This window comes from Sinohyriopsis cumingii, chromosome 5, assembly GCF_028554795.1.
Source record: "Sinohyriopsis cumingii isolate HCF-2022 chromosome 5, ASM2855479v2, whole genome shotgun sequence".
Lineage (NCBI taxonomy): Eukaryota > Metazoa > Mollusca > Bivalvia > Unionida > Unionidae > Sinohyriopsis > Sinohyriopsis cumingii.
In genome coordinates this window covers 14,424,695-14,447,225 of record NC_142965.1, presented here as the reverse complement: position 1 = coordinate 14,447,225, position 22,531 = coordinate 14,424,695, and the positions used below count along the sequence as shown (strand labels likewise).

The window sequence follows — 22,531 nt, the reverse complement described above, 5'->3', positions numbered from 1 at the left end:
TAAATTATTTTAAAAATACCGATGGTTATCGTTCTTTCGTGTTACGTAGTTTAAGACTCTAGAGTCGTAGCAGGTGATTCGTAACAAGTTGAATGATTCGCAACAAGCTGAATGAAACCGTTAAAACCTATCTCCAAAGCTATGTTTTAATTCATATTTACTTTGTTCTTTGCCTCGCACATTTAAGTCGTTCTCCTTTACTGTCACGAATACTCAAATCATGATATGTTGTTATAACTCTTTAGTCTTAAACTAATTAACAGAAAGAAGCAAAACCAACGTTTTGCAAATCTTCTGTCGCAATACCTCCCATTTGATATATTTCACAATATCGCACGTCGCAACAGAAACCACCTGCCTAGCTGCCTAGATCATACAGTGGGAAATACCCCAAACGCGTTCATTGTTAAGAATTATTTAAAACTTATCAAAACCTATTTATAGCTCACGTGCGTTCTATTGTCATGCACCAAAAGTAAATACACAATATCGATATACATTACAGTGCTGATAACTTTTATCCATTGTTCTTCAAAATATAATGTCAGTTTTACCAGTCTTTCATTTTATCAACAAAGGTTATAGTGAATAAAGAAAAACCATAAGTAGATAGTGGAAAACGATATTTTCAGAGCTAAATATTTTAAATGTGTATACCTGTTCTATTGCAAATCACCTCAGCACTAGGTGGATTAATATTTCGGTACAAAATAAAAAGACTTTCGGAATTGCGAAAATTTTGGAATATTATAATATGACGAGGTCCCAGTAGTTATTATGCATTTTATTATTTTATTTTCACAACTATTTTGAATATTAACAAGAGTACCGCGAAGGGAATGACTCCCTAATGACCGAAATTAATTTCGAGGTATCCAGTAAAAGACACGTTCTTCTGTTTAACTGCCGTGTAATGAAAAAAGCTAGCTGCCAAATTTGGCCTAAGACGCCACTTTCAATTAGTACGAAATATACACTGTAAGAATTCGCTTTAAACCCCGTATAGATATAACCAATATTAAAGAGGAGTGTAAAGTTTGCTTGTAAGCCTCACAGGAAGAGTAGGGGCTTGCACACGTTTGCTGAGGGGTACATTATGCCACAATATAATTCATCCAAGAACAATACACTGGGACAACGAAAATATAAAGTTTGATGTCGCAAGAACTGTTATACGTTAACTTTAATTCAATAACTTTTGATTGCCAGAAATATGACATATTTCAAAGTTTTATATACATTACAACCTCTCTACAATCTGCCACGCAATGTCAGGATATACTCTTAAGAGCAAACCATTTGCTGCATTTGGTTGTTATGATGTTGCACGGTTGATTTCCTTTTCAAATCTCAGACACAGGACACTTTCCAGGTTTCGCCGTAGGACTTTATACATGTTTCACTCATGGCGTCTTGTCGTCGCCTTGTATATATGGGTTTGGTTTTGTCGATGCCTCTAAATAGTAAATGACATACATACTATAATTATTAGAAACAGAAAAGAAGAGATGGGAAGTGCTTCAAATACGCATTTCCCTAACTGGTTTTTGTTTTTGTTGCTGCGCTTAATTCTTTGCAGATGCAAGGCAATTCCTTTTGCATGTTCTCCTACACTAACCGTATTGCATTGTGTCTTATTCGAAAGAAATAATATGTTACAACTTTAGTCTATCTAATGAAGTATGTTCCATTTTTTGAACAAACTATTGTTTCTTTTGCAGGTAGAATATATATTTATTCTATTACTAATTTACTGTTTCATGAACCCGCAATTGTTCGCTCACTGCTTTTCAGTTCAAACGGTTTTTCATTCATCATCTGATTTTTTCTGTGCTTGTAAATTTGTTCTTAGTGCTGCTTTGTGCTTAATAATCTCTTCCATCTCATGCGTTTAGGATTTTCAAAAAGCTGCGTTCAATTGCATATATCCATTGCTGAGTATTTCTTCTAGGGACTCTGTTTAGACAGCAAACGAAACGTTCACCATAGAAACAACTATTGCATCTCAATGCTGTAAAATGTGTGCATTGTAAATGTAGATAAAACATAGTACATGTCTTGTACTATGTATTGTTAGACACAATTTAAGTTTTTACCCAGCACGCAGCTGCAAACATTAATATGTTACAATATTGGAGCATGGTTTAAATTTTTTCGAGGAATTATTTTAAAGTAGTGTTGACATGGTTGGTAAATTCCAAACCGCTTATTTGTAATAAAGAAACCTAAGTGACATCGGTTACCTGCAGTCCTAAACAGCTCATGTACAAAGTGTAAGGTGGCACAGTTTTCAGAATAATCAACATTTCCTACTTCAAAACCCTAGTGAAACGTTCATGTTGCCCAGATAAAAATATTTTACGGCTATATATCATTGTCAATATATTAATGGTTATCCAGAAATTATTACAGTCCTACTTACCTCGATTCCTGCTTTGACAATGTCTCAGTTTGCCAGGGACTATTTGTGCGAGAACTGTTGTTGGATAAAAGTTTGCCTTAAGTAAAGGACATAACACCTTGTTCTTTTTAATGCATTTTTATTCCCTTGACTAAATAAGCAATATCTGCAATGGTTTATGCATTGAAGAGTCTATGACAGGTTGCATTTTCCACTGCGTTATTGCAATGAAGAAACTTTTGAGGCTAAATGAGATAACTGCAATTTTGTTTCCAAATATATCTAGCTCATGTATCATCATCATCATCATCATCATCAACAGTCTCTTGACCTAGTGTGGTCGTCGAGGCGCTGTGCTGCTGAACATCTGACAGCTCATGTATACTGATTTGTCATGTACGTGCATACAAATGACAACTAGTATTTTAATCCTTATCCAAAACAAATTAATGAATCTTAACTCCGATCGGTTTAGTTTTCTTTTTCTTGACATCGAATTATGACTGGTTAAGTAACATAACACTGTCATTTTTAAGGTACAGTACAGTTTTAATGATTCTCAAAGCACTACTTCAAAATCTAATTAATTTATATAATTAATTTAAATAATATTTCATAATATCAAGTCAAGAAATTTGTATAAGCTTTTCAAACAATTGGCTCGTTTGGCTGACATTAATGTCTTACTATAATATTAGTGCTATTTTATCTATTATACGAAATTACACTGCACGAACGTCAGAGTGATCCAAATACGTTATCGTACGCATATTGTTATATATATTTATAGTATATGATATGGTTGACTTTAGTCCTTCAGTTAAGGTAGATTTCTGGTGTACCTGACTTTTGGTATTTTTAACGGTGTTTATAAGTTTGGAATTCAATGTTTTATTTACCAACTTAGAGTCTTCCAGGAACTGTCTTGTGCACAGTTTGACTGAGGTTTCCGTTTAAAATGACCCACATCCTGTCTTTTTAATAATTACTTATGTCAAGTGTAATTGCATATATTGGATAAGGTAAAACATAATTTATTCATGTTTTAAGTTCAGCAAACTTATTCCTTCCCACACAAAGTTTCACTTGTCAAAAGGATCTTCCTGTCAGCAGGTTTTTGGTACGAATCATCTTTATTTCTATCTGTAGTTTATACTTTCTGTAACAAGATAACCGGGTGGGATTTCCGGATTGACAACAGAACACTTTTAACGATGATATAAATACAATGTTTAATAATGAATGACTTGAATGAGCAACTAACCATGAATATGTGCGTGTATATATAATCCAAATATTGGATTAATTAACATAAGAACGCACAGACTTATTAATGAAAAATACAAATAAATTACTTTACAAAATACAAAGTCAAGAGGTGATTTCACAATGAAAAGATGGATATAGTTTACTCAGCTAGTAAACAATGTAGAATTTTACTCATGTAGTAAAATGAATTCACTCAGATAGTGAAATTATGCAAACAAAAACGGACAGATATACAAATTATCTTTACAGTCCCGAAAAATACAATGGGTTTTACGAAACCCAAAATTAGCGCACGGCTAAAAGATTATATGTAAGGAGATACACTCCGTCATCAGCACACTTTATTTCAGCTACTAGGCTGCTACAGTTCAGCTTCATAGCTGCTACGGTTAATTCATATGGTTGGTTTTACAGCTTGCACCACGTCGACCCCGATCACTCCGATAACTTTCAACGCTTGGGTCACTCTGGTTACTCTAGCCACTCTAGATACTCTGGACACTCCAGACACTCTGGATACTCCAGACACTCTAGACACTCCAGACACTCTAGACACTCTGGACAGATCTATACAGCTCTACACACTCCGGACACTCCGGACAGCTGAAAATATATCTAATGCTGTGTACTATACATGACACGGGAATATAAGGTAAAACGTAATGACGTTATACAAGGTAAGTTACATAGATTACATTATGGACACAATAATTACAAAACAACAGGTTCAGAAATAAACCTAACCTTGCTCGATAGGAATCCTACTGCACTAAACATTTCTTAAAAATGTAGCTTTATATTACTAATATAAATCCCTTGCTGAGTCGCAAACAAGAATAGAAATATGTGCATTATGCTGCGTAAACCAAAGCTACATAGCAAACTATAAAAATAAAAGTGGTAGTACAATAGTTATATATTATACACAAGAAATTACTAAACTTACAGCTAAATCTACAGCTGAAGATGTGCAAGTCCTTAAAGAGACTTCTGACTGACAAGACTATCCGTAAATGTAAAAAGTTTTATCTACGGTGAGGTGTTTATACACAGATATAGTCTGTGCACTGAAGGCATTCGGTTCTTCCCATCGAGAGCACTTTGCACGTGCGGCATAGGATGAACCGAACACATTATTTCGAAATACAACTCAATATACATAAATCACCCTCGGGTATCTTTGTACACAAAAAGCGAAACCAGAGTACAGGTATTTAATTAAAAAAAAAGAATTTACACAATTCCGCGACAATTTCAATCTCTCACAACCTTTAGAAGTCAAACTTCTGATAAGACTGATCAGAAATCCATACCGCTTCCTGTGTTTACTTATTGAAAAAGAAAAGACACGTCATTTCTGATTGCCAGAGGTTGAAAAAATAAGCAATAATAAAGACGGAACTATTTCAAATGGTATTTTTTGACAGAGGGCATGAACACGGCCTTGTATTGAAATAATTAACTTAGTTGGGTCATACAAATTCATTAGTTGGTTCATACAAACCCCAGTCTAATTTTATTATGGAGAATTGTTAACCATTCATGTCGAAAAGTTCTATATGATCTAAACTGCCCATATTGAAATATTAAGGGAAACAGGAACTTCTTATTGTCTTTTATTATCAGTTTTGTATGCCCTTGTCTATGGAATCTTGTAGAGAATGTGTCCTTATTCAGAGAATATAGAGTGTTGCAGTGTTAATTTTCCTCTCTACTGTGCTAATCTGACATCAGACGTAGTCTCAGGACCCGTGACTATCAGAGCAGTAACGTCTTTGCCTTTAGAGTGTAGACAATGCTGGTATTGCTTTATACCGGCATAACCGTTTCGAACGAGTCACGTGATGAATAGAGAAGTACGTACTGAAACACCGCTTGAAAATCGTTGATGGAAGGATATTGATGTGAACAAATTGATAACTGGATCCCTCTCTCTCTCTCTCTCTCTCTCGCTTCAAAGTAAAATTTTGCTCCAATTTTTAAATTTCACAACATCTCGCGAATTTCACGCATATTTAATATTCCTTATTTCAGTATGGACATGCCCTATTATGACGCATGGACATGTGTACTTACTTTTGGATGTCATGTAATTACATATTTTCCAAATTTCAGTGGATGCCAAATAATCCGGGTCTAGCAGGAGGGATCGTTGTTGCCGGATTCGGAGGGAGCGCCTTGGTTTTCAACCAGGTCATTACGCAATACATCAATCCCGAAAACAAGGTACCTGACATCATCGAGGGATCAGACAGGTAAGTCATTAATGATGGTAGGCTGGGCAGTGGTATAGTATAACATTAACAGAAAGAAACAAACAGAGATCATGTTTGCAAAACTACGAGATTATGACAGACAGAAGATGCAACATTATTAAGAACCGCTTCCTTTTTAGGATGCCATAATGTATCGTCATGAAAAGTGGTTATTAATTGACAATTACAACACTATAAATGCTTAGTCTAGCATTGTTCATGTCTTTAGTAAGCTATGCAAGTACCCTACAGACAAAAAGAAACAAAATCGAACCACTGAGGAATACCTCTGCATGAAAACAGAGTATATAATATATTCATGCATTGATGTTTGGAGCAAAGTGAGTGACAATCTCTGGAAGCATTTTGGTCTACTGCATTTAAATTAATGTCAAAATTATTACTTCTGTTATCTGTTTCATGTGACACACAAAACTTGCAGGAATATGCAGGGGTCATTAATCAAGGTAGTTTCTCTATTGCAGATATTTTTCAGACGATGAACTTCTAGACCGTGTACCCACAACCTTCTTGATTCTTGGCGCCACCTACACGGCCATGCAGATAATCGGAATTATCATGATTACGTCCCCTCCTGATCAGGTAGCAGAAAGGCATGTTTAAAGAAAAAAATTGAAATTCAATGATATGTATCAAACAGTTTTGAGCAAGAAGTGAGAATGTTCTCACTGAAAATGGGAACGGTACTCCATTTAAAAAATGAGCACTAATATTGCATACTTCTAATGAATCACACTAGTTAAAAAAGAATAGGGTTTTCATAAAATAATATGATAATTACAAAAGCGCTTTTTAATTGTAAGTAATGTATTGTACAAAGGCAGCATTAACTTGGATTTTTCCCGTTTTCTACAATTTTGTAACCCACGGTTATGCCGTGGGTACTAGTAAGTGATATTGCACGATTGGGAATTACCAAATGCAATATTGAGCAATGACCGCAGACGATGTCTCCTATAACCAGTCAAATAATTAAATACATATGACAGATCATTTTTAAAACTGAATCATTTAACCAATGAAATGAAAGGTAGATATTATGGATTGTTCGTACTTATCGTTGCATGCTATATATGAAGAACGAAAGAGCATATTAAATTACGAAAAGACAAATAGATGAATCAGCGTGAGTAAAGAATCTACATTGCATTAGGAGAGAGAGAGAGAGAGAGAGAGGGCATATTTTTTCGAAATAGATAAATGTGATACAATGCAATGACGGGCCTTGAAACTTGACATAATTCATTTATTTTACCATTCTACAAATAAAGAAAGAAAGAAAGAAAGAAATCTTTGCGAGAAAGAAGAAACACATATACCATATTGACCATAACCATTCATCTACAAATTAAATCCAGAAATACACCATAATGTTGTCCCAACCTTCTGCTTGATATATTCTGACAACATTCTGCAGGTGTCAGTTCCTCAAAACTCCTTATAAAAATGCTAATATGATCAAGAAAATAAAAAGTTGCAATATTACAGGGTAAATTTAGGCTGGACTGTTAGAATGTGTTTGCACTTTAAAGTAGATTTTCATTCGTCAGATGAAATAATGTCAGCGTTCCTTCGGTAGCAGAAAATAATTAGGAGCCAATCAGATTTACATTCCAAACAGTTTGTAAATGTTCCTACAATATGGCGCGTATTTCCATTGAAAAAAGATCTTTAAGTACAGATAATGTATGCGCTTCCAACCTTGCATGGGCAGGAACGTATGACAAAATGCGAAAACATTGTCTTCCGTTTCAATATGACTGCATTGTTCAACGTACTTGAACAAATGAAGACTTTGTTGATTTGAAGAGGAGATGAGTTTAAACACGGGTGCAGCTGAAAATTATTGGCTGCATGGATCTGAACAGATAATACAAACTTTAACAAAATAAGACGGGGTGTTTGAGAAAGAGACGTATATGTGACCTTGGTGAAACTTATCAAATCAAATTCGGAACGAAAGCCGCTGTGATGCTATAGATAAGTTTCACAGTAAAATATCTTGCAATGTCAGTGATATCGTAGGGTGGAGGACTAATAACTCGATTTCTCTTCTGTTACCGTTTTGTAGACCCATCGTAAAATGTCTATGGCATCCCACTTGCCAAAATCGTGTAACCAATGCGTATGTTGAGCATCAATAAACATTCACTGGTTGTTTGTTTGTTTTAATTTTTGGGTGGTTATCGTCGTTTCCATAAGTATATCGAAATAAATATTGGCTTATTTTTGAAAGTCATTGTAATTTAACAATTAAACTGAGAAGTAACATTGTCGATATTTTTTTTTCACGATCTATTTATTTTTAATCCTAGGTTGTAAATGATGCTTCCAAACCAAATATTGAGGATCTAAATGGTTCTATTAGTAAAGACCACGTGGATACGACAGTGATAAACGGTTCGGCTGTTGAGGAATATATAAAGTCACAGGACGTTGAAAAACGGGATGCGATAGTTGCAAACGGAAATCTGAAAGAGTGTACCATGTCCAATGAAAAAAAGGAACAAACAAAACGTGAGCCCATCACAAGGGGAATCAGTTCTAAACAGACTGTGTGGCAGATTATAATGATCACCCTTAAATCTAGGAACTTCTACATATGGTTGATAGTTCTATTCTGTATGGACTGTGGGATGGGATTTGTTACCACTCTCTACAAGGTACTAAAATATATTTTGAAATATACATTGTACCATTAAAGTCATTTTTCGCTTCACTAAAAAAATCAGTCGGTTTATATAGGTGTACCAGCCTCCAAGGCAAAAATGGTAGTGTAGGGTATCTTTTAAACGGTACAAACGTGGGCAGTGTGAAGAGTGATCTTTCAAACGGTAAAATGGGTAGTACAGAGTGATTTAAATATCTTGTACGTATTACTTCATCCGCTTGAGTTAATGAATAACACTAGATCATCAAAATTTATTGCCCAGGTCTTTTCTACCCGTATGACTATAAAATAAGTAATTCCAAACCATATTTGCTGACAGCTTATGAAAAGTTTTACCTTTTACGAAAAGACAATAATAGGTAACTCTTATCTTATGCAATATTTATCTGCACTTGGCAATAAATATTTTAAATAAAGGTCGACTCCATACCATGCTTTTATCCATATTGTTTTGCGAAACCAGATATTATAAAATCTGCAGAATTTTTCGTAGTTGTCTTCTCAGAAAATTGTCCACATTTCATTTTGGAATTTTGCAGTCGTATGGACAAACATTTATCCAAGACGACCATTTTCTAGCCCTTGTTGGATCATGTTCGTCCATTTTTAACTGCATTGGTCGCCCTTGCTGGGGAGCCTTGATGGACCGATTCACCTTCAAGGTAGAGTGTTCTCTCTCTCTCTTTGTAAATATATATATATATATGTGTGTGTGTGTGTGTGTGTGTGTGTGTGTGCAGTCAGTTAGCATCGCAGTATACCATTCTTTAGTTGGTCTCTACCTATCTGGTGCATGAAGGATTGTGGCATCACTATCGCATAAGAGAACAAGACTGACATTGTCTAAAAATTGGGGCAGACAGTTTAAACAGTAAGTCAATTGCAGAACCAGGAAACAGAAAGAAGCAGTAGAAAAATGGCATCCATGTATGATAGTGTTTCCTTTCTGTTGCATTTCAGGTTGCAATGCTGTGTGTGACAGGATTATTTGCTAGTTTCACTGGCACCTTAATTGCGTCAGAATTTTGTGGCAAAGCGTTCTTCTTTGTTTGGGTGTGTGCCATCTATTTCTCATTCTGCGGATTAAGGATCGTACTTCCAGCATCTCTTTCGAAAATCTATGGCGCCGACAATATGGGGATAAACTTCGGGCTTGTGTCAATCATCATGGTAGGTTTGAAATGTTAATTTCTGTTTCTAATATCAGCATTACGTATTTGTCAGGAGTATATTGATCTATTCTGCTCTCGCTTCTTCCCGCTGCGAGTATGTGCATGTTGGGGGGAGGGTGTACTGGGTCTAATTTAAAATCCTGCGACATGCAAAATATCCTTGCGGTGAGTGTGAACATCCTTTAGCAACATGATTAACAAGCAATCAAACAAGCCTTTACACAGCATGTTTCCAGTTGTTTACTTATTAAAAGTCTTAGCAGCAGAGAGGGCGCACAGACCCTTTGCTGAAACGCCATTTGTGGAAAAATAAAGCTTCCTACGAAAATGAAAATATAAGTTCAATAACGTCAAACATAAGCTTTTAACTAACCGACAGTTTCTCTAGTTGGGTTAGTTCATTTTGTTACTTTATCGTTGTCGTTAGTGTTTTTTAAAAAGTATGCGCAGCCAAGTACCAGCCGGATGTTTCATTGAGATCGCACCCTCTCTGCTGCTGTAATTAAATCAGTCTCTCAACCAAATATTTTATCAAGACCTATACGATATCGTGATCAAGGACCATGTAAATGTATTGTTATAAATCCGTGTGGGGTAGATTGTGCTAGCGAAAAGAACGTCTTTAATTTAATTATATCCATATCTTCGCTACACCACGTCTGATAAAATTTCGCTGAGTATGTTTATCAACTCCATCAAATACAACTAAAATATTACAGTTATCTCTAATCACTTTTGGTATCTGTGTATATCGCTGAGTAACATAAATCACGTCTGTGTTTTCATTTCTACCTCTGGAAGATATTCTAGCTGGATTTGGTTGTTTTTGCAGCACATATTTTTTTTTAACCACATGATACTATTAAAATTGGAAGACGTCAATAAACATAGAAACACGCGTTAACTGTCGTTGACGTTGCAAGGAGATTTAAGGAAGCAGAGCCATTATCAACTAAAATTAAAGAGGAAGTTAAAAGTAAGAAAAAAAATAGTTATAAACAGTGTGACAAAAAAAACAAAACAAAAAACAATACGACTTTGATCTCGATGCTGAATTTATCATGACATTGAAACAACGACAGAATAATCATTGTGCAAGGTGTAACACAGTAATGTTGTGGAGTAATATTCTTAATAATCCAAGACAATTTACTGTAGATAGAATCAACAGTCTTGGCCATACACGAGAAAATACAATGTTGACTTGTCTCGAATGTAATCGACGTCGAGGCGCTAGCACTTGAAATTTGCAAAAGTGATCGCGGTGGTAATTGTGTGTCTTCAAGAATTACTTATAATTGTTCACGTACAAATCCACGTTGAGGAGCAGTTGAATCTAACATGTAGATTGCAGGTCTACCCGTGGATCTTATCACGCTAGAAATTGTATGTGTTGTACTCCAAATAGGACCAGTCCGGCTGGTAAACAAATGCGCATACTTTTAAAAAATGAACTAGCCTAATTAGATAAACTGTCGTTTAGTTAGAAGCTTAGGTTTGACGTTATTGATCTTATATTTTCATTTTCGTAGGAAGCATTATTGTTCCAAAAAGGACGTTTCTGCAAAAGTTCTGTTCACCCTCTATGATGCTGTCTTGGCACAGTTCTAGGTTCCCTTTTGTAAAGATAGAGCCTCTAAGCTTACATGCATACAAACTTGCCACGGTCCCAGGTGCTAATTTTTCCGGATTTGTCATTAACTCTGTACATACGTACAAATAAATGCAAAAATTCAATTCATTTTAGAAATTAAGAATCGAAAATTTGACGAGCATCATTTCCATGCTATGCATTTTATTTTTAATAGTGTGATATATTTCCTCCGCTGCCGTGACAAGCACATTTGTGACGATTTAATCTTGAATTTCCCCTAAAGAAAGAAAGAAGACAGTATTTATTTATTTATTTATTTTAAATTCTTTTATTGAATTAGATTTTTTCCGGAGTCGGAACGGCAGTGCTTGGAACAACACTGAAAGATCTGATAGGATGGCAAGGGATTTTCTTGCTATCTGCCGGGATAATTAGCGTTGGTAAGAAAGATACACACACACGTATATATATATATATATATATATATATATATATATATATATATATATATATATATATATATATATATATATATAAAGAGAGGGGGGGGGGACATAAAGTCCATTGAGGATAATCTAATTCTTTTCAAAGCCTTTTATTACACATGGGGGAATAAAGAAATGGAGAAGAAAAAAAAAAAAAAGAAACCAATTATCTGATATAGTCATCGTTTGCCTGCCTGCATTGATCTGGATTTACAACAATATTTTATTTTCTTTCCATATTTTTTCCTGTGGACGTATGACGCCTGCTCATTACCTAATCACATTTAGACTGATGCATAGAGTGGACAGTCAATAGTGCTCGCACGATGTGATGAGATGGAGTGTAAATTCAAAGACAATTTTATTCTATTGAAATAGGGGTACTTTGGTATCGGACATCAACTATTGCATTTTATTCCACTAAAAGAGGTTACTTTGGTATCGGACAAGAACTATTTTGCTATTTATTTGACTGCAGTAGGGGTACTTTAATATCCAACATCAACTATTGCTCAATAACAATGTCCAATATGGATAACTACTTTTGGGGTTCTTTTGCTGTAAAGTCTGTCATTCCAAAGGGACCAGTGATACCTGTAACTGATGTAGAGTTTCATAAGGGTAACATCATTCATCCCTCAGTCGCAATAAGTTTAGTCCATAGTCTACATGAACAATCACATCGTGTGCCTACTGACTACATGTAGACGTTGAACAATTGCAGATCATTCCCGATTCAATATATCAGTGTCTTTGTAATAGCTGTGAACCGTGGGTACACTATTGATCATAGCGGTAAAGCGACCTCTTCTTTCTTTCGTCATGCACGTGATACCGTTAGGTGATTTGCATATTTTTCACTCGGAACTAAGAACTTGCTCACCCTATTGTGTCCGTTAGACCTGACCCAAACACCGGAACCAAAAGATAAACCCTTGGAACTGACATGTAATAAGGAACGAGATGGTTACTGAGTACAGTGTGCATATATAACGTCTTAGCATCAGACTCGAGAGCGTAAGAATCACATATTTTCATTACTTTCATTTCAGGTTTCATCGCTTCATTCTTCTTCAACGACAGACAAGTAAGGAGACGTTCAGTTTAAGGATAACAAAAGAACTTTAAAACGTATGCTGTTCCTTTCTTATAGCATAGAACGAGGCAATAATTTAAAATATTTATAAAACTGAAAAACCGCTAAGCCAGTATACAAATGCACAACATTAAAAGATATTATAAATGTATATATATTTTGATGTTAATGTCAATCTCTGTTTATGTAGCATTTTGTCTGTGATCCTTTGTTCGTATTACACGTTTTAAACAATTTCAACTTCTATACACGCGTAACATTCACTTTGTTTTCCTCAGCGGCATACACTGATTCAGAAGTTTTAAATATATTTCCTTTAGAAATGTATGATGGTTTTTGTTTCTTTGTTTCTTTCTTTGTCTTATTCAAACACTGAATGAACTTTACGTCAATATGCTGGTTGATTTCTTGTGTCAATGTTTGTAAATCTTACTGAGGGATTGTTCCATCGTCTTTATAAAGGAATGAGAAAAGTAGCAATCTACAGATAACTCCGGTCTTTTTGACATTATTAACTTGGACCTCCACCCACTCAACACTCAGGTCAATCACTTCACGCAAACCCAACTCTCTTTGTTAGCCCCATCCCAGCAAATCATACTGCTGTGCAAATATTCCAATTTCCCCCATTTGCCTCGCTAGATTTGATTGTGTTGTTAGTGGCGTGATCTTATGCGCTCGTGCAAATTGAAACACGCGCACTTAATCAGACGGACAGACATAATCGAGGAATCTTCGTCCAAAAGAGTGTTAACAATATGTACTGAATAATAAATACATTGTAGGATATGAAACAATTACTGCTGCACTGACAAACATTGATGCATTCCGAGAATAATACATTGTATTATATTGTACAATTAATGACGTTTGATGGGTTGATAACAAGGGCTTTTCAACCTCAGAGAAATGTGACATTCAGCGATGCCATTAGACTAAATATCATTTTTTTGCGGTTGATAAATTCTTGACTCATCCTAACAAATGTCACTCATTGCTTTTTTATTTAGGAGCATTAATTTCCTGCTGGTTTCTTTTAATTAATAGTGATATTATCAATATAATTTGAATTACAGACCAAACGAAACTGTAATATTTAATTAATATATAACTGTAATATTTAATTAATGTATAACTGTAATATTTAAAGGTAATATTTAGCAAGCGGTAAGATTATAGGACAGCTAATTACCTGCTAAAATGAACGGAAATTATAAAACAAAGAAAATGATAATCAGTAAATGTTTAACTTATAACTTATACGTCACTCCAACGTAGATGCCACACCATACAAAACATTATGATAGAGAAAAATGCATGCGAAGTCGAGCAATGGTGGTAGAGCTCCAGGCACACTGGCAATGTATCTTTATCGATGGCTACAAAAGTCCAAAATCTCTCAAGAGCTACCGTAAAGCCGACAACAACCAGAAATGTGGTATGCCAGACCCGTGTTCTTCAAACTTTGTCAAACATCCCCAATACGTCCCGGTTAAATCTTGTCAAACACCCTCATTACATTCCAGTTAAATCTTGTCAAACACCCCAATATATTCCGGTTAAATCTTGTCAAACGACCCCATTACATTCCGGTTAAATCTTGTCCAACACCCCCAATCCGTCCATGTTAAATCTTGTCAAACACCCCCAATACGTCCTTGTTAAATCAGACATTGTAATGCAGTTGCAAAAAGAGGCGGCGTTAGGAGAACGCAGGGCCTAGGGACGATCATGACCGCGCCGGGCCTGTATCAGCGTTTCCAGTTTGCCGGAGAATATAGCTTGGCAAACTCATAAGGACGACCTTAGGCCTGAAGCGCGGGGCCCCCTCAAGAGCGGTCGCCCCACTTGCCACCCCCAAACGTCCTTCATGGTTGCAAATGACAACTCCTGCACTTTCCAAAATGAGTGGCCCATTCAACTGTCCACAAGTATTCCACAAGAAGATTTCCATTCAGCGTATCACTGCACTAGTAATAGCAACACATGCCTTATTTGCAGAACAGAAAATATAAATTTCCAAGAAAAATCATGAATTAGAAATCTCCCCACAGACACTACACACTGTTTATAACTGTGATTCCAGTATTGTACTGCAGCCTACAGTAAAACCTCTTTCAAAATATGAGCTAATGAAAGTTAAAAGTTATCCGAATAAAATGTACAAATTACTTATTGTCATTTTTGTATGACACCCATGAATTAAATTTGACAACACAGTAATAATATCAAATGTTTCTATGTTTCTATTTTCTCATGCGCAGAACTTGCGTACCTAGGGTCAAAGGTCACCCTACTGCTCTCAGTAACATATTCGTATTCGTAAATATCATTGACGACGATGGGCCAGACAACTATCCGCTATTAGGTTTGCGGTTAAATATTTTTCGATCTCGCCTGCGGCTTGTTTTGTCAGAGACGGCCCACTAGCTGAGTCTTTGAGCGGCTTATTTGCAGCTTGATCTATTATTTTACTGACACTTGGTGGCATCACTTCGTTGCTGGGCAGTTTTACTAATCGCGCAAGTTTCTCCAATATCCTTGTCGCGAACAACTTCAATGGCTTTCATGCATAGTTGTTTTGCAGTCGAGATATATTTTAGAGCTATCCTTCTAAATAAACCTTGAATAAAATCGCTGATTACATCTCCGTAGATGGCGCTATAAACAGATAATCGTGAATTTATCACTCGGACGGTTTCAGGTCCACGTTGGGGATTATGTATATTCATGTTATTTTTTTAAATCTCCGATCTAATTTGATCAATCGCTGTAATAATCGTCGGTAATTTCATCAATCAGTGCCCGATAGACGCTGATGTCCATGATTCCACCGGTATATAAACGCTAACAAATACCAGCTGCTTCATTGATGATGTCATGGGAATTATTGCCGGCTTGTCTTCCACTAATCAGAATTTGTAGTCGATCAACATCAGCGAAGATGTTATTTGGACAAAGTTTATCCTGAACCTCCGGCGAAGTTTGTTTTTTACGACGTAGAACGCGAGTGGCAAGGACACTTGTGTCTGCTTCTTCTTTCTCAATACGAGGTGGCATGAATGGTAATTTTTATACCATAACTTATCTCCAGGTAATGGCGCTTTTCTAGCTTCTTTGACTTGTACCCTCTATAAATTCCATATGAGCTTTCTGACGCTGTTGCAGCTGCTGTTTGACAGAATCACGAACTGGACTATATTTCTTGATTGCGTCTAGTCGCTGTCGAGCTAATGTAGCTGCATGTGATTCCATGGTAAGCGCAGAATAACTCAAAATTATTATTACAGCAACGATTTAATTACAGGTCACTGGTCAGTTGACATAAAATATTAGTGTTTTCTACATAAATCAACCTGGTCACAGTCATTCCATTTTGCTAGCCTCAGATTTTACCGCAGGTAAAATTAACATTCTCACAATGGGTCCTTGACCCGCCCCCCCCACCTCTTGAATAGGGACCATGCTTGCATACAAGACTCGGATATGTAATTGGATAGTTTAATGAGTCAGCGTCACGTGGCGAAAACAAAAAAATTAGCATCAGATTCGGAAAAGAAGCATTGAATGCTCTCTCCACCCACCCCAAAAGTAGGCCGCACTTATTTGGCGTTTGGATAGTTTAATGAGTCAACGTCACTTGACAAAAACATAAACTTATTTTAAGCCTCATATTCCGAAAGTCGGCCGCACCTCTTTTGGGTCGGCCCCTCTCCTCCTGCTGTTCATATTTAGAGATACCAAATACATGACTTTAGATGACAACTAGGTAAAAAATAAATCAGTTGCCTCTCTTCATATACAGGTATAATATCTGAAACCCAAACAAAAACTGTCACCGTTTAACCATTTCATATATTTTGATGACATTTTATTCAGTTCTACAATTTGTGATCCAGATGGCAGGTTGTCAGCTCTAAGAATAAAATCACTGATAGGGAAGATGGCAAGGGAATGGCTTACGTGTGCTTGGTAGTAATCTCGTTACTTGAAGCCACGAGAGGTTGTCTCTCATATCGTTTATTGGTGGCAGTTTCAAAATCAAAGACATTTGTAGGGCTTTTCAACATGTTTTTGACATCATCACTTGTGACACTAATGTGAAATAATGGTTTTGTTTAGTATGTGCAACTTAGCCACCTTCATCATGGAACTTTCATTAATGTTGCTAATCAATGTAGTGTTAATAATGCATAAACAGGTATGCTGCTTTTTATGTTGTTGTCATTCTGAAAATCACTTTCCATTACGTTCAATATGGCACATTGTTTCCTATGGAATAATTTTTGATATGAACATATTTGTGACATAAGCTTAGAATAGGAGGAATGTGCCAGATGCAGAAGCTTCGTAGTGTGTCATGATAATACAGTATCACACATCATTCATTTATCATCTGACCTGCATAAAGTTATGAAGTGACACACTTGTAGTTTTTTAAAAAAAATCATATAAAAAATAAACTTTAAAATCTAAAGGAAAAGCTAAATTTGGTTTAACATCGAGAAGTTTTAGATATTAAGTACTATATTTTCAGCTTCCATAGCAACTAATACAACTCCATAGCAATTAGTTAGAAAATACATGTATTCACATCTCCTCCCTCAAACTAAATTGGTAAGCTAGATGAACCCGAATCCTAATAATATTATTTTTACGTCTTCCGTGAGATTTGTCTATAGTGTTACATGATATCAGTGATACAAAATTACAATAATCTCTAGAGACGGGCATTGTAAATTCCTTGGGTGGGTGGAACACACATACTGTCGTGCATTTAATGTAGCAAAAGTTCGAAAAACAGATCAATTTTAAATATTAAAATGTATTTTGTTTCTTTTCATCATTTATACACATCAGGCACATGAAGGGAAAATATAATTTGATTGCGGATCCACTTTCAGGTCTATAGAAGTATTATACAACTTTATTTTGTGTATATTCTGTATCATTCATAAGATATATTCCTATGTAATTTTAATCGTATGTGTATCTGATTAATATGTGATACAATGTTTATTGTGTATATATTTCTCCTTTTATGAGGGGAGGTGTTATGTATATCTATATTGTGTATTTAACCTTTGTACATGCTTGTATATTGAAAGTGTGATTTGTAAACAACATGATACGTAGCTAACTTTTGTCCATCATTGTAGATTATACTTTAGGATAATGATAATGAGGACTTTGTATAGCGCCTAATCTTTAGAAGCTCTAAACGCTTTACAACATTAGACAACACCTTAAGATAAAAAACATAATGATATGATTTCAAAAACAAACACCATAAAATTAGAAAACATTAAAAAACATGCTGAGAATATTTAAGGTAGGAAACATTATTCAGTCTTTAAGTTTGTTCTTGCAGTCGAAATAAGTGAGTTTTGAGAGCCCTCTTGAATGTGATCACTGTGTCTTTGTGTCTAAGTTCAGTGGGCAATTCATTCCACATTGCTGGGCCCTGGTATGCAAAAGAACGCTGTCCATATGACTTTGTTTTCATAGTGGGAATAATGAGTGTACGATTGTCAGAAGAGGAGCGTAAGTATTTTGCTGGTGTGTACACATGGGTCAGGTCGGATAGGTAGAGTCCGACAGTGAAACGAAGCACAGAGAACACATTTTGTGTTTGATTCTGGATCGAATGGATAGCCAGTGTAGGGTACAAAGCACCGGGTAGGTGTGCTCTGATCGTGGTACTCTAAGTATGATCCGAGCAGCTGTGTTTTGAACTTTTTGAAGTTTCTGGAGCAGATATTGAGATGAACCAGACATAATTGAGTTAGAATAGTCCAGTCTTGAAAGTACTAATGAACACACAAGTGTTTTAGTGACATCAACTGAAAGATATTTGCGAATTGAGCTGATGCGTCTCAGCTCAAGATATGCAGCCTTGCATATGTTCATGACATGTTGGTGCAATGTGAGAGTACTGTCCAGAGTAACACCTAGGATTCGTACTGACTGTGTGAATTTAATGTTGGTGTTGCTGATATTTATTGTTTAAGGTAAAGGATGTGAATGAGAAAGTCTTTATGTTGTGATCAGAATGGCCTCAGTTTTATCATCATTCATCTGCAGCTTGTTACATGTCATCCATGATTTCACATCAGAAATGCACCTCTCTACACCTTGGATGGTAGCATCAACTTCAGTTGGGTGGCTAGATTTGTATATTTGGGTGTCATCAGCGTACAATTGGTGAGACACTAGATGATGATATATGACACTTGAGAGCGACTGAGTGTACAGAATGTACAGAATGAAGAGAACAGGTCCAAGAACAAACCCCTGTGGAACACCACAACATAGATCAACTAGGCTGGAGTGTATTCCATTTGCAGATACAATTTGTGTCCTGCTGATCAAGTAGGACTTGAACCACAGTAAGGCTGTATCATGAATGCCAAATAGATGCTGGAGACGGTGAAGTAATATATCATGGTCTATTGTGTCAAATGCTGCAGACAAATCAAGGAGGGTGAGGACTGTAATCTTTCCGCTATCCAACGCAGAGAGAATGTCATTAACTACTTTTAGAAGAGTAGTTTAAGTACTGTGGCAAGGGCGATATGCAGATTGTACATTGCTAAAAAGACTGTTTGAATTCAGATGAGATACAAGCTGGGATAGCACAACCTTTTCTAAGATTTTTTTATATGAATGGGAGATTAGAAATGGACGGTAGTTCTTTAAATCGTTATGGTCTATTGTTGGTTTCTTCAGCAAAGGCTTTACAATGGCAGTTTTGAAAAATTATGGGAATTCCCCGGATGAGAAAGAGGTATTAATAACATCAGTTAGTGAAGGCAATACTGAATCTAAGCACTCAAGCAGCAGTGATGTTGGAATTGGATAAAGTTCACATGACTTTGGTGCACTCTTCATAAGGATTGTACGTACGAAATCCATAGAGACAGGTTCAAATGCTGCTAATGGTTGCCGCTCAAATTCTGTATCCCAACTATATGGTGACGACGAGTCAGTTGAAATTGTGGTGCCAAGCTTATCAATGAAAATATGTTGACACTGTCTTTTGACCTTAGAAGGTTCTAGAAGGCGTACCGGCTTTTGGTCTTGTTTGTAAGTTATGAATAGGTTGTTTACTGATAGCTGAGTTCAAGGTATAGCCTAAGAAGGTTCTAGTACTTTTTACGAATTTGATGTCATTGTATTGTGTCTTAGGCTCATGTATAAGAGTATCCAGCAGACAGTGCTCTTCATTATTACTTTAATTTCAGCTCCAAAAGCATTGCAAATATTAGAAATAATGCAGTAGTCCCAGTCCCTTGTTGCTTATAGCTATTACAATCATTTTTGGTTTAATTCACAATACCGTAAACTCCATTTAGATTTTCACCTAGTATTCACCTGGAATATCTTTCCTCCTTTACAACAGCACATTTTGATTTTGACATGTACAAATAGTATCTAGGTTGCAGGAAGAAGACAGTGGGTAGGTGGTTCTTTCCGTGGTTTTCCCGGGTTCTTCCTCCACCATTTATACTGGCCGTAATGTATAGCCTACCTAGTACTGAGAAAGGGCGTTAAACCCTACAACAACAGGAAGAAGATGCCAAACTTATCAGAGAGGGTAGATCAAACGCTTTTTATTGATGTGACGTATCTCCGAGTTCGTCTAGCAGATTTCACAAAATAAGGGAAAATGTAATGCTTTTCTAAGAATTTAGTCATTAAACTGTAATTATTGTCCAAAGGTTAATAATTTGAATAATTTAATTCACATTTTGCAAGTCGACTAACTTTAATGATAAATTTATGTGCTGTAATTTATGCAGTCCTTTTTTGAGAGTAGATGGATATGTACTACACAACATTTAATAAAAATAGCATAGGAAACTTTTTTTAAATACCTCAGCGTTGCTACAAACTGATGCTGTATGTAAATTTGTCTGAAACTTACACAACATACAATAAATTATTAACGCAGAAAATAAATGCACTGTATGTGGTAAAAAAACGCTGAGTGTAATTTATGAAGTTTTATTTCTTGCTACTATTAATTACATTCCCAGAAACCGTAAAATGAATGTTTTGATCAATTGTGATACGTTCGTAAGGAGACCGGAAGACGTAAACATGCACGCATTAGTCCTTTACTGTATTTATTTCCGATTTGACTGGAATTTTGTATTGTTCATAATTGATGTTAGTACTTTTGTAAAAAAAAGTACTGCTTCTTATACAATACCGCTCTGGCGGACTGGTGGTTAGAGCGTCCGCCTCGGATGCGGGATGTCGTGGGTTCGAACCCTGGCCGAGTCATACCATAGACTTATAAAAAAAATTGAACTAACAACATTAAGTTGGTGTTAGGACTGGTCGGTCTGTTGTCAGGATAATGTGACTGGGTGGAACATCACTACATGTCTGCAGCGCGATGTCCCATTGCTTCACATCACAATAAACTGCCACACTGCAGACATCGTAGCGATATGGCTATGTTAAAATCTAAACCACACTCACGCATTGTACTTGTCTATCTGCTACAATGTACCAAGGCATAACTTGTCAATATACATTCCATAACAAGATCACCGTACAGGAGGTCCAAATCACAAACACACACGCTTCTTATATGATAGATAATTTATATGGCAGATTTTAATTCCAAAATTAGGCCTGTATCGAGTTAAGAATGCTAGCTAATTAGCAAAATAATTAACAAAAATAGAGACAAACAGTCATACATATATTTATATTGTTATAAAGGATATACAATATATCAATTTCAAAATTAAAACAAAAATTATACAATTTTATATAGTGCATTGGCATTAAGACCATTAGCGATGACTATTCATTCTCTTAGAAACTTGTTAAAGTGTTTGTCCAACGTATTGCATGCTACATTATTTTACAGGTTATCAAATAAATCACATCAGCTGATGTGCATTTAGTGTTATCACGTAGAGAAAATACCTCTTTTGTATTAGCACTACTGAAAGAAGTACTTTCTCTTATGTTTACACATTGAGAGCACCGGCGTCTGTTCAATTTAGATGACGAAAATTGTCTTTTTTTATTTTCTGTCTGTTTAGTTCTAATTAGAACATCTTGCAAATTCTTGGGTCTTCTATAAGCGAGAATTGGTTTATTTTTGTAAAGTGATTTTATGCTGGTTTTATTTAATAAATTTAGGAAACTATAATATTTATTAATTATACGACCTATATTAGGTAATGAAGGATTATATTGTATTGTGTAAGGAATTATATTTTTCTCTATTTTACATTCTGCTGTATTTAAAACTTCGTGTTGAGTAAGATTACGGGCTTTGTTCAGCGCAGAATCAATTATATGTGTAGGATAATTTCTATTTTGGAAATATGTTTGTAATTTATTCAACGAATTTTGTAATTGACAATCATCTGAAAGAATGCGTCGGTATCTTTTGGCCTGGCTACATGGTATACCGTTTTTACATGACATGGGATGACATGAAGAATATTCCACATATTGGTGGATATTAGTTTTCTTGATATGAATATTTGTAGAGATAGTGTTATCAATATTTTTATTACATTTACATCTAATTATGAA

At 35.7% G+C, this 22,531-nt stretch overlaps 1 protein-coding gene and 1 long non-coding RNA gene across 2 annotated transcripts in view; both read left to right on the top strand.

Moving 5' to 3' along the window:
• Window positions 1–22,531, top strand: part of LOC149798670 (uncharacterized) — a 52,767-nt gene that overhangs the window by 7,708 nt on the left and 22,528 nt on the right. Inside the window, exons 2-6 of the mRNA XM_089957279.1 lie at window positions 5,728–5,925; window positions 6,411–6,528; window positions 8,262–8,609; window positions 9,157–9,279; window positions 9,578–9,670. Of these exons, the coding sequence (XP_089813405.1) occupies window positions 5,728–5,925; window positions 6,411–6,528; window positions 8,262–8,609; window positions 9,157–9,279; window positions 9,578–9,670 (880 nt within the window). The remainder of the gene's footprint in view (window positions 1–5,727; window positions 5,926–6,410; window positions 6,529–8,261; window positions 8,610–9,156; window positions 9,280–9,577; window positions 9,671–22,531) is intronic.
• LOC149798672 (uncharacterized) lies at window positions 9,731–13,291 on the top strand. Its single transcript, XR_016420837.1, has 3 exons — window positions 9,731–9,787; window positions 11,724–11,823; window positions 12,921–13,291. It is a non-coding gene; the product is annotated as an uncharacterized LOC149798672 (long non-coding RNA).